Raw genomic sequence first — 14,740 nt, 5'->3', positions numbered from 1 at the left:
ATAGATTAGATCTTGCCAGAATAACCCCTAACCCACGAAGACGAGCTCTTGATGATCCGACGGAAACTCTGATTAAAAGTATTCGTGATGCTAAGAAAGAATATCGTATATATGGCACACCTCATGTGTGGTCAACATTCAAAATCATGCGTAATAACACCAATGTTATTGATGTTACAATGAACGAGCAAATAGCAGCAACGATTATTTATTATCTCGACAATCAAAGATAACTTTTCCGAGTAACTTTCATTAAGGAAGTAGAAGGTGCCTGGATTATCAGTGACAATCGTGACCCCGTCCGTCGTAACGAACAATTTGCCGTATTAAGTGAAAATTCCAGACCAGGAATGTTGACTGGTATTGACCAACCGTATTATGAAAGAGCGTATGCTGTAACCGTGGTTATTTATGGAATTTATCTGCTGAATGATAAACCCAGCGTTCATGATCAGAAACCAATAAAAGATTCGTCCTTCACTTTGTCAAGGTTAAATTGTGTAAAAATAAACAATTGAGCTGAATCAGTCATGGATAACGGAGTTACAATAAATAATGTTGATGGGCTAGAAAAGAAATTAAAATTCCTGATAACACTGACAACGATGACAGGATAGATTTTATACTAATCAAAATATAAATCGAAAGGACCTTCAATTGAAATTATTGATCATAATGCACATGCGTGGACTTATGTAGTAACACTATTTTCACAAATTCCAACCGTTAAATTTTATAAAGGATATCTATTTGATTATATTAGCGAAATAAGTAAGAACGAACCTTTATCCTTGTGGTTGTTTCAGTGTTCAGGTACTGGAATTTATGATCAGTTTGTACTGCCTAATAGAGATATTTATCGCACAGAATCTCTCCATGAAGAAATGAAGAATCTTGCGTTGAATATACCCATGACGATGCTGTACAAGTATTGAGTTATTGATTTACGTTCCGTCTGTTGCTGATCGTTTTGTTAGAAAAGAATTTCGTGGAAACCAACACGACTGGATGTTATTAAAGAAATACAACGCAGTTGTGCGAATATGGACTCAGTGGATTATGGAATCCTAAATACGATTATAGAGATGTTATTTTGGTTGATATGGTTGCATGTTATCACGGAAGTTTTCTTGGAATGGTAGAGTGTTCTAAATATTTATGATGATTTGGACATCCAACACACGTGATGACCAGGGTATCAATAAATGGATCCTTACCGGGTTTTGATTTAACTCGATTCGTTTGTATGAAGTCATTTATGTTTTCCGAAAATCTTCATTGGATTTGTTATGTTTGATTTTGAAAATATTTTTCGGAACAAATATTTGCACCGATAGTATTATTACGATATATGATCGATGTAAAAATACTGACATCGTTAATTGTACGTGAAGCAATTATATCGTATCGTCTGCAGAAAGACGTTTGGTTACCACAACAAAAGAAATATTCTAATGATGAAAATCCTGATATGACTGATTTTACGAACAAAATCGCAAAAGATCTTGGCAGAAAAATAATCGGTAAATTCACCAAAGGAGGATCATATGATCATAAACGACATTTTACAAGATTAATTATAGATGATGCTGAACTAGATTTTATAATTGCTGATACAACGAATAGAAACATATTTATAAGTCGAAGTAATATTAATTTATCAGACGGAACTAAATTAGGTACAATTGTGAATTATATTGTTGGTGAGTCACCGCAGTTTACTCATGTATAATCTTTAATGCTCGCGTATGTTTCCAAAAATCTATTATCGATGGTAAAAAGAGTTTCTGTCAGAGTCGCTACGAAATCATTTTATATCAATAAAAAGATAACGATTGCTAGAACACCTACATATCGGCAATTATGCATCATGGAGCAAATGGAGAACAAAACAAAAATAAACTTAATTATTCTGAATCCTCCGACGATCAAATTAAGGATATTTATTACGAAGAATCAAATATCAAAATTATCTTCTGCTCCATCGGTATTTGACCCTGTAGCTAGACATAAAACAGTTTATCTCATTCGGCCTGGAGGTTGTGATAAAACAACTCGTGATTAAATAGCTTTAGAACTTTGATATAGTTTTATTAACACCTACACACAGACTCGCAAGAGAAATGAAAGAAAGAAATATGAAATCATGCACTTATCATGAATTATTTCGATGGAAGGAAGAAAATGGACTCATGAACGAATGGGCGAGAAATATATTCCAGTGATTGGACTTTGGGTTGAAATATGCACCGTTTCATTAGAAACGTTCAAAATATTTCTTGATTGGTTGTGGACAGAATATAGTTCTGTTATTATGTGTGGCGATCATGGTCAACAGCCACTTTTTTTTGGATTGTCTCCACATAAATGGCTGAGGAATTTTGTAGATTACTATCGAGAAATAACTGATGATCATAGAGTGCTTGATCCAGAATTAAGAGACCTTAAGAAGTTAATCAAACTACAACTGAATAAAATTCAATGTGAAATAATGCATGAAATAATTTCAAAAACTCCTATTATCAACTTTTGGGAATTATGGAGACAAAATGATTTTAATAGTTGTAAGAGTAGAAAGATAGTTTGTGATTAACAATTACCTGACATCGATGAATTGCAGTATGTTCTCGTATACTTTTGACACTATGTTTTGTATCAGAGAGATGATACTGCACCAAGAAATTCATTGCCAGGATCAGCCTATAGTAACTGTGGCTATCCCAAGAATCCTCGTTGATAAATTCGTCCAAAAGCAGATAAAACTACAGCTGCTGTTTTAGGTGATAAGGGCTCTGCTTCCTTATATCTACTTGCAACATCAACGACAGTTAACTTGTATTTGTATATACGTTATTAACGTCTACCAATTTTAATAGTATCGTGTGGAAAAAACAAAATATCTGCTTGATGAACTTCATTAGATATGCTGACATCAAAATGTGCGTATTTAATTTGTTTCGGTGGTGGTTGTTAATTGCCACATGGCCTGTCCTGCTAACCATTTTCCAGCAACAGAACGTGTGACATTTACTGCATCAGCAAGTTTACTAATAGTTGCTTTACCTTTCCAATATCCTCTTTGGCTATAATAAATCGATTCCATTATTTAATAATCGGCTACTTAATTAGCAGCCCCTAATACAAGTTTACCTTTCATGGCAGATCTCACTAACCTATACAATTGATTCTCTGAAAGATTTATTTTGTATGGAATTTAACGAATGAATCAACTTCACATCTGCAACATGTCGTAGTTGCAGATCTGGATTTGTATAAGCTACATCATGAACGTGTCATGCATGATCAATAGCATTTATTGGATACTCTCCAGGTCTTGGTTGATCTCGCTCGTCAAATCGGATATTAAGTCAGGTTCCAGGACCAAAATGATTATATACTGGAAGATGTTTTTTTTTTCTCCTGGGTATTTAGCCCCTGCATTGCTGGTAATTTGTCTATTGAAGTAGCAATATCACCACCTGTCTTCATACGAGACGAAATAAATATATATTTATTTGTACCACATTTCACACACTTGCCTGTAAGTGCACGCTTTTATTTTTGTTATTATTAATCCACTGGTGGGGGTGGATGCTCTACATCGAACACAATAAAAATCCATATTATTTATTATATCTGTATAACATGGATGTCAGTGATTTCTCAACGACAAGAAAACAAAAGCCAGTAAAACATCATCCATCGCTACCAAATTCTATCAGAGCAATTATCATAGGTTCATCTGGGTCAGGTAAGACGCAGTTATAACTTAATCTGATAATGAGATAGCTAAAATGGAATAATGTGTTTTTAGTAGCTCCATCAGTGGACCAAATTGAAACAATAATAGTAAAAGTACAAGTGACCTTTTTGTAGCTTACGTACAAGGGCCATCGGTCAGTTATTATGGGTATGCAATACGCTTCCGAGGAAGTCAGTGCAAAAATGAAAAACGCAACTTACAAATGATTACACCAGACAGACTCGTCGTTTGATAATTTGGTTTGGTATAAAGCTCTAACAACTAAATTGATTCCACTTATACAGTTTTATTTTATCAGTTGTGCAAAACAATATATTTAAAATAAACAAAATATGAACAAAATTTGAATTATGTCAGTTGCATCATATAAACCTCCAACACAACTAAATCTGTAAATAACTTAATTCTAACAATGGTAGAATGTAAAAGGAATTCCAGTACATTATTTACTTTCTGCAATAATTTTAGCGTTGTCCAAATTGTGAAAAACTTAAAAACAAAAGCATTTAAAAATATATTCTAGAAATTATTTTATGAAACAACAATCATTATTCTGCTAAAAAAAGTTTACAGTAATATCTGGCAACTTAAAGGACGTACTTAATAGACATTTTAGATGTGCTTTCTATATTACAACCGACTGATTAACACAGAACTTCAATCAGGAGATATATGCATGTTTGTCCACAATTAGAGGATTTTAGTAACAATTAATGATAGTATGTGACAGTCCGTCGCTGACATTCATGTAAAATCAATGACTATTGGTCATTTACAGTTTTTCCAACTGAAATAAGCTAACATATTTAGAAAATGACGCAGTCGCTCATTTACGAAGAATTTGATTCTTGCACAGGAGGAAGCAAAGACCACCATGAAAAGATTGCCGTTCTTATATCATAGAAAAGCATAAAAAGTAATTAAATAAGGTCAGTGTAGACACCAAAATATATATACAAGAGCAGTGTGTGTCATTACATTATTATAGTGCTTATTACAATTATTGATATAATGCACATTACACGTTCAAACGGAATAGATTTTGATTATTGGTACAAAAAAATCTATTAAAATATATATAAACAATAGACAGTTACATAAAAGGTTCCCTCCTCTAAAATGATTGCCACAGAGATAAGTTAATTACGTATACATATTGTGCAATTTAATTATGTATATATATAATTGTGTATGCATACTGTGTACTTTAATTGTGTATACATTTTACGACTTCGGATATTGAACGTCCACAATAAAGCCTGTGGTGTGCATTCGAATTAACAACTGTATATACCCGCTAATAAGTCGCCTTAAACTGTAATGAACGCAGATACTGATCTGCCTTAACATTATTCTCCTGCAGTTCAGGGTATATGTTGTTTGATTTATTGATGACTCCTAACACACTGCACAGCTATATATCTGTGTGGTATAATTCATTTTGCAGATGGACTCCACTGATAAGCAAGCATATACGATACTACTGCCCTTTGCAGAATCAAATCATATTGTCTAAACTCACGTCTTCAGGGTACAACACCGTTTGATTTCAGAATAAGTATATCTGGTCAATTTAATTTAATTTTTATTTTACGAAAATAATACCTTCAAAGGTTTCGGATTCAGTAATTTTTCTTACTTTTTTTAAAATTAACACTGCGTTGTTTATAAAGCTCATAATTATTCTTTTTGCGAAGAATATGATATACGTTATAGTATGTATCAAGATCTTCAATAAGCAATGTATTTCTCAATATGTAAGTTCTTTTCAAAGTTTCACTTTGCATTCTAGGACCATAACTTATTTGTTTATGTTTGCAAAACAGGTTGGTTTCGTCTTTTCTGGTACTTAGTTTAAAACCATATCAAAAATTGGTATGCATGAAATACCAAACGCTGGCTTTTGTTATAAATCTAAATGCAACCTTCCATGTGTATGGAAGCTGACGTGGTTTCGAAAATGAACGAATTCATTTTACTATGGTATACCAAAGAAAGTTAGATACTTTCTTGCAATGTATTTAATACAGATAGAATATATGTAATGTGTCAATTAAATCGACCTAGGACAATTCATGACGAACGCACACCATTTCTTCGCTTGGTACTCGTATCCAACATATAGGACATTTTGTACCCGTTACTGGCCTTAGTGACATTCTTATATTACCCTTGGTTGTAACAATATAAATATACTATCCAGACTACTTGAATCAAAGACAAACCTATGGATAGCATAGCTACTTTAATCTGTGCTTAAGTTATAGCAACTGCTCTCGTAATAATTCTTTTAAAAATTATATCTGACTTATAATTTTAAATTTCTTCACTTAAAGTGGACGGCCATTGGTGTTCATGGTCCACTTGGTCCACATGCACCACTTCCTGTGGAGACGGTACCAAGGTGCGAACCAGGAACTGCACCTATGCGGACGGCGTATCGCGTGGCAATCCTTGCGATGGCAAACACTCAGAAACAACGTCATGCAACACAACTCCGTGTCCAGGTACTGCATATGTTACTGATACGACTAAACTGTCATCAAATGTAAAATATTTGGTATTGCTTCCAGTTATAATATCTTGAAACAAACATATTAATCGAGTCAAAAATTATTTTTCAGAAAGTTTCTTCTTCGTCTGAAAAGAAAAACGTATTCTTAAATTTAATACCTTTCACACTCTGATGATATCGCTTTAAATAAATATCCGCATTCGTTAATTGAAAGAATTAAAACTTTCGTATAAAGTGATTCGTCTTAGATATGTCCTCGAATTATTTATTACGCACATTACAAATTTACCCACTTATCTTCAACTTAATTTCAAAATGTGTTTTCCAAAAGATTTGATCGCAACTAATAACAAAATTATCTCTGATTCTGGCTAATCAAGCAACTGTCGCTTCTTGCATTAAACTTCAGGGTTGTATTTTACTAAATTTTAATGATGTGGCACCTCTCACAGATTTAACCAACACCTCTCTTAGTGTCTGGACTAGGTCATATTTACTCTGACCGTAAGTTTATCAACTATCAAAAAGGGCACAATGTATGTTTCCAAGCGTTAGTTTCAATTATAAGACATCTGTTGTGTTTGGTAGAAAATATAGGAATCATACCAAAACGTTATTCTGTTTGTTAGTTGTATACGTCTGAATATAAGTATACCAAGTAAGATACGTGTATCAGTGACTCTTCCAAGATATTTCGGCAAAGAATCTCACATTCTTGTTCATAATTCCAGTACAGTAAATATATATGAACTTGTGATAAAATATTGATATACTCTTTGTTTCTTTCCATCAACCACACATATATATATATATATATATATATATATATATATATATATATATATATATATATATATATATATATATATATATATATATATATATCACTTCCCAATGTCTAAGAAACACAACATAAGATAATTTGTTTTACAACAGTCATGTCAACGATTTGTTTCTGTGCCAGTACATGGTGTTTATCCACCATCTCACCAAACAATGAAGTGCAATGCTGATGGTTGTGAAATATTCATTCTACTTCAAAACACAGTTGACGGCGTATGGTCAGTATGGGGCATGATGTCGCCGTGTTCTGTAACGTGTGGAGATGGCGAAAGAACAAGAACGCGGACTTGCATTTTCCCTGACGGTGTGCCTCATGGGAACAACTGTACTGGGCATAGTATGATACATAGACCCTGTCCCAAGGCAGCTTGTGCAGGTAAAGCAGGAAACAAATAACCAAAACTCAGTACATGTATGCATCAATGCGTGCATGTACGTATATATGAATGCATTTGGTTTTTTCCTCTTTTTATCATCCTGTCTGCTTGAATATATATATATATATATATATATATATATATATATATATATATATATATATATATATATATATATATATATATATGTATACATAAAAGTTAAACACACAGTTATATATGTTCAATTGACATTTTGCCTTGCCATATTTATGACAGATATTGTGCCATTCCACCTGGACACATTCTCATTGCCAATCAGTCAGTAGAACACTTAGCTTCTCACAATTAACGCTATGGACACATTCGAATAATTTCTTTGAAAAATATATATTGCTGTATTAGAACTGCATGGTTTGAAATAGAGCCTATTTTCTATTAGGTTTCGCACTACAGGTATTAGGTTCTGCTCTACAGGTATTATGTTCCTCTGAGAGAGGGATCAGTAATTGGGTAAGCTGTTTGTATTGGTAATATGGACAATGAAGAGAATGTTTTCATACCTTTATGCTAATTTTATGAACTGTAACTCAACGACCTTTCCGATGTAGTGCTAATTTTGGAAATTATGCCTTATCTCAAGCAGACAGCTGTCAGAATGGCAGTGAGGAGGCTGACAAGTGTCCGCCGTTAATGTAAGTGTATGTGATATCCACAAATTATTCTCAGCATATTCTCATCAACTTCAGGTCCGTAAACTTGCTTCGTGCGTCTTCTGCACGTCGTCATAATTAAGCAACACTGCCAAGACTAGATAGTCATTTCGAAAATAAAATTCAAACATCTGTTTGGTATTAGTGTTTACATTCTCATTATATAATAAACTTGCCAAGCTTGTGAATTCCTGATATTTTTGTCATTGTGCCATTATGGAAGGAGAACAGACTATTATTTAGAAGGTCTCATTTACGAAAACAAGGCTTCAACCAAAAATGAATAAAACCTGCTTTGCATAAAATTTCTTTTAGTAAAATGAGAATAGAAACTTAGGCAAGAGGGTGGTGGTATTTTACATATCAGTCGGAAAGCTAAACCGAGGCCTCTAACGTGTCAGTTCCTCCCTCCCTTGACCTTATCTGTCAAATGTCTATGTGTCTTCGTTCCCCCGATATTCACCCTCTGGATAGAAAATAGTAACGGTGTGAGGTAAGATAATTAAATCGCTGATATATCAATAATAATGAGTGATTAGGGGCTAACTATGGAATCTCGAAAAGCTAAAGTAGCTCGATAACGACTAGAGGCAATTAAGAAATATCTCCCGGTCCGTTATTCTGTCAAACAACAATCACGATCGCGTCAGGATGCTCGAGTGGAATCTGCAGAAGATGGGGGGGGGGGGAATTATTTAAACCTGTTAGAGAGACTGCTCAAGGTCTTCCTCCATCCGGAATAATAGCTGAAAGAACGAAAAAAGTAAAACAAATTCTTCGAGATATAGCTGATACTCGTCCAAATGTATTATAAGGTATCGATGAACCTCGTGTTGAGATCCTGATAATTAAAGATCGTATTCCAGAACCAGAAAGAAAAGATCAGCAAGAAACAGTTAAAGTCGATAAAATGGATACATTTATCCCAGAAGGTACTGTAGCAATCAGGGATAAAAAAAAAACAATTGCTTGAAATTGCTGCGTTTGGGTCGGAAGAAACGAAGGGTATGTCAAACCTGAGTAAGTTAATACTCTTAAACTTGTTGGCTTATATATATATATATATATATATATATATATATATATATATATATATATATATATATATATATATATATATATCATATTCAGTTCCGGTGTTAACCAAGTCAGAAGTTACGATGAATATTTCAGCATTTTTAGCGGGGCAGTAGATGAGCATATTGAACAAGGCGAGAAAGGGAACGAAAACAAGAGGAAATGAAGTATAAACTAGAAAAGCCAGAGCAGAAAGAGTATCAACCTTAAGAACATGCAAAAAAAAGCAAACCAAACAACTTCAAGTAGTCTGTGCGTTGGTCGGATCACTCGAGGAATGGCCTTGATAAACTTTGCCACTTTAACGTCCTTCCTAATGTTGAACGATTCGAAATTTTGATTGGTAGAAGACGAGCCGGTAAAAATTCCCCTGAAAGCATGAGTGAAGCAGCTGCGATTTGTCAGGGAGTATTCACAGGTGGTATCATGGACAATAATGTGCATCGGGCCCATATCGATGAAATTACCGATGATTACTACTGCGATCGAGACGGTCATTTCATGTGAGAAGGTATGCAATAAGATCAGTGACAAAAATAGGATCATATCCACTACCCAACGTGGACATGTAATAGTCTGGGTGATACATTCACAATTGCAAAGCAACTAGAAATGAATGCCGTTGACGTTGTTCGCGACTAGGCTATTGGCACTGGAGGTGATCTTCCTGATAAAGTATTCTTGGCCATTAAACAAAGACTAGCACAATTAATACTACGAAAACCGCATCCAGTACAATTGGCCAACTCCGATGTGATGCCAGTAAACGTCAGTGAAATAGCAAATCTGATAAGGTTGATGTCGCTACGACAACTATTTTGCTAGCTCCATACAGCGATGATTATTCAAGGTCAGCTGGTCCATAAATGATGTTCGCGAAGGCATTATGGATATCAACGATGACTCTGTCGCTGACACAAGAACATCAGTTATTATCGATCATGATCAGTTGTGGTAAATCAACGTTGTCGTGGTTGGCGATGACCACAGACACAACTCCAGGCCAAACAGGAACATCGTCATGGCAGATTTCATCACAGCAAGGAATTTCACCATCTCGGCATTTCAGCGTGCCATCAGGTCCGACGACCACACAACAAATTCCATGGTGTTTGTCAGATTAACGGTGAGGATAAACGGGCATCAAGAACTAACCGCAGATATAATACTAAATTTTGACCAAAACAACGTTGCACGGCCGAATCATAGTTTGATGAAATTCATGATACGTGATTAGAATGTTGAATCCGACCTTTATATGTCAGCGAGATTTATTGACGTTGTATCTGATCTATTACTTCTCACATGAACATTTGGATGTATTTAGACAGTCAGTCGTTGACGTAGACGTGCCCGTAAATGTAGGTACTGCGCCAACTGGTGGTAACAGAGCAATTACTGTTATGTTATCAGGCAAAACAATACAGATCGAAGGTGCTGGCGGACGAATGAGGGTCGTTGATGCACTTGATGAAAATAGGTAATCCGATTGCAAACCAATCGAAGCACTTGTGATCTATTGCAAATCAGTTGGATGATTCATGGTATTATTATGTGAGATCTACGTTATTCTGACACCTTATCATATTAAAAGGTAACAATAAGTATCGAAAAAGAATTATGGTATAAAAATATTTCTGAAATCAACAGCATTAGCCCAAATAAATTATCTCTGACAGAACATTAGATGAGGCACTTTAATAATGCCAAGAAATCAAAGACCAGTATCATACTTCATCGTTCTGCGGGTTCCATTAATAATATAGTAAAGACTGTTGGTATATTTCCACTTCTTTCAGTTATACCAGCACTGATTGCAGATGCAGCTTCAGCGGTTGCAAAAGCAGCTGCGCTTGGTGCTGTTGAAACTGGCGGAATGATATTTAAAGCGACATGACACGATCTGACCTAAAACAAGCGGCGAAGTCTAAGATTACCAAGAACACGGTACGGTCAAGATCTGAGACTACTATCGCTAACAATGGCGATGGCGCTGAAATACGTGTTAGAACGCTGCATATGCCCACTTTCGATGTGCTTGATGCTGCTTGTCGAATAAATATACACATTTGTGGAGGATTCTTCATGCTTCATCAGTTACCTGTCAAATCACGTTCAAACGGGTATCATAAATCTGAATGATGGTGTTGGCCGAAGTACTCACTGGGTTGCATATGCTGTTGATACATTTTATGTTAATGTTTTTGATTCATATAGATTGCCACCACCAAACGAATTTCTAAACTATATCGGTAGAGTGCCACGCACTGCACAAAAGCTAGTGTTCCACTCTGGTATTCTGAGACTACTATCGCTAACAATGGCTATGGCGTTGAAATAGCGTATTAGCACGCTGGATATGTCCACTTTCGATGTGGTTGATGCTGCTTGCCGAATAAATATACACATTTTTAGAGAATTTTTCATGCTTCATCAGTTACCTGTCAAATCACGTTGAAACGGGAATCATAAATCTGGATGGTTGTGTTGGCCGAAGTACTCACTGGGTTGCATATGCTGTTGATACATTTTGTGTTAATGTTTTTGATTCATATGGATTGCCACCACCAAAGGAATTTTTAAACTATATCGGTAGAGTGCCAAGCACTCCAGAAAAAGCTAGCGTTCCACTCTGGTATTCAACATTATCAAGACAGGCAAGAACAGATCCAGCAAGATCACATACCACTAGTTGTATACCGCCGCATAAAGTCGTTTGTTTGAACATGTTAAGAATTTATAATGGCACATATTTGTGGACGATCTTCTACAGCTTGCGGTAGGTATAAGAAACCTAGTCCAGGTGATGTTGATTTGTCAAAATATGCAACTAAAGATGACCTTGCTAAACTTTTATACCTCGCTGTGGTTGAAAAGGATGCAGTTATTGTTTTTTAGGATCAGTATGGACGGTTACAAACAAGCTATACAAGGTGGGTTGATATTGTCCAACGAGTTCTTGATGCAGTCACTGATAATATCGCAGCATTTGCTGATGGCGGAAGAATCAGAGGCTCAGGCAAATCAATCACGACGACCAGAAACGAGACCCGCAATGAGGTAAGTAAACCGGTTATGCAATGACCGGTGAACGTAATATGAACGGATATAAAATTGGTGTTTTGTGAGAACCAGTGTCTGACAATGATGCTGAAACGATTAATTACTTGGACGTTCATGCAAATATGTTTACAAATCTTCGCAAAACCTTTCAGAAACTAGACCAATTCACCGATGATTTCTTTGGAAGTCCAATGTTCGTCAGTATAAGGTTCGCCGAAATTAATTCAAAACTCAGTCAACAAAAGACGTCAATCACAACAGCGATGTCAGACATCGAAACGATTAACAAACGTCTCAGTGTTGTCAGAGATGCAAGAACTGTGTCGGACAGCATAGCAGCAATACAATGAGATATTGAAGAAGCTGCAAGAACACTCGCAGATATAACCAGTGGAATCCCGTATATCGTTGACGATCATAGACGAGGCAGACAAGGCAGACGAGGCAGAACTCTACTTTATAACTGCCGATAGGACCACGAAAAGTGTATTTGTGGATAGACAACTCGTACATCTGTCAGATGGAACCATGCTAGGTATATCAGCTACTATGATGTTGATTCGCCACAGTTTGCTCATTTAATATCTTCGATGCTTGCATATGTGTCAATAAAGCTGCAATCAATGAACAACCGATTTTCTTACCACGCTGTGAGAGCTGCTTCAGATTCATTTTATATAAGCCAGTCAAACATATGACTGTTAGATGAACTTTGAATAAGCATCAGCGATGCTCCGTGAGGTCATTGGTGAGTACATAAAGAGCTGATACTTGATTATTCTGAGCCTGGAGATTACAAACCTCATCTTCGGTATTTCAAAAACGAAAAATTTTCACAACCCTGATGCATGGACTCCAGAAAAAAATGGGAGCAAATATATTCCTCGAATCGTGATCTGGTATGAGATATGTATGGTATCTAAAGATACTTTAAAAATGTTACTTGACAGTCTGTCGACGAAATAAACTGCGATTATCATGTGCGGCGATAGTGGTCAGCCACCACTTTTTGTAGGAGAATCACCACATTGTTGGTTGAAAGATTATATCGATTCATACGAATAAAGGATTTTAAAGTACCACAGAACCACCGATGAATCAATGAAGAAACTAAAAGCGCAGATAAAACTTAAATCCAACCAGACTCAATGCAAGATGATGCGTGAGGTAATTCCAGAAATAACGATGATTTTTAGAACATATGGCGACCTACTGACCTAATAGTTGCATATAGGAAAATAGTTCGTGATTCACTTCAAAGTAAATTATTCTCACTTGACAAGGCAACATTTCCATATCTACCAGTCCCATTATGCTATCGCCCAGAAGATACCCGTAGACAGAATATTGACGTTGCGATTCCCGTTTCTAACGAAAAGCAAGAACCCGTTCTTAATGACCTCGTTCGTATCCCAGTTAATGCTGTTCAGAAAGCTTAAACGGAGCCTTAGGGTGATTTTAGTTTAGGATATGCAATAACCATTTATTCGTCACAGTGTTGAAAATCTGAACAGGATGGTTTATACTATGGAAGATAATGAAGTTTTAAAAAATCAAAGGTTGTATAGTAAAAAACAAATTAGCTAGTTATCAGCGAAATGACAGAGAATATAAACGCCAGTTTGATCTTGACGTTGAATTTATCATGACGCTGAGGAACGGAAAAACAATCACTGTGCTTGCTGTAACACTATGGTGTTGTGACGATATTCTCCTAGTGACCCTCGACAGTTTATCGTAAACGGAATGAATAGTAATCTCGGCTACACATGTGTAAATGTGATGCTAACTGGTCTTTTCTGTGGAAATTTCCTGACCATACTGATGTCCTAGCAAGTGTTCGATCAAATAGCTGAATGATTGGCTGATCGCAGTGAATCGCGGTGTGCCCTCGTCTGATATTAGCCTTAATTTGCTTCATCAGCGATGTTACTGCGCCATGACATTCTTTGCCAGGATCAACTTTGTAGCAACTGTGGTCATCGTAAGAGTCCACCGTGGTTAAATTCAATCCAATGCGGCTGAAACTTCATTTCTTGTTTTAGTTGATAGCTTTTCTGCTTCTTTGTATCTACTGGCAAAGTGAACGACCAATAACGCGTATTTGTGTGTGCGTTTTTGACATTTACTTTTACCAGTGTCATGAGGTAAAAACATATGCCTAATGACCTTAGTGAGTGATAACATCAAACCATCCGTATTTAAATTGTGTAGGTGGCGATATATAAAATTGTCATATTGCCTGTCGGGCTAATAAATCTGAGGCAACATCACGCGAGACACCAGCGGCATCAGCGAGTTTATTGATCGCTGTCCCACCTTTCCAGTATCCTCCTGGACTATAATAATTTTGACGCGATTATTACAATTATTGACAATTAATTGCCCGCTGCCACACTAACTTACCACT

The 14,740-nt window shown here is 35.9% G+C and overlaps 1 protein-coding gene across 1 annotated transcript in view; it reads left to right on the top strand.

Moving 5' to 3' along the window:
• The window catches only part of LOC149799667 (coadhesin-like), a 177,754-nt gene that overhangs the window by 118,727 nt on the left and 44,287 nt on the right, over positions 1 to 14,740 (top strand). Inside the window, exons 14-15 of the mRNA XM_089959021.1 lie at positions 6,100 to 6,270; positions 7,327 to 7,497. Of these exons, the coding sequence (XP_089815147.1) occupies positions 6,100 to 6,270; positions 7,327 to 7,497 (342 nt within the window). The remainder of the gene's footprint in view (positions 1 to 6,099; positions 6,271 to 7,326; positions 7,498 to 14,740) is intronic.

Source organism: Sinohyriopsis cumingii, chromosome 5, assembly GCF_028554795.1.
Source record: "Sinohyriopsis cumingii isolate HCF-2022 chromosome 5, ASM2855479v2, whole genome shotgun sequence".
Lineage (NCBI taxonomy): Eukaryota > Metazoa > Mollusca > Bivalvia > Unionida > Unionidae > Sinohyriopsis > Sinohyriopsis cumingii.
Note: the sequence above shows the minus strand (reverse complement) of the source record. Positions and strands in the feature narration are given on the sequence as shown.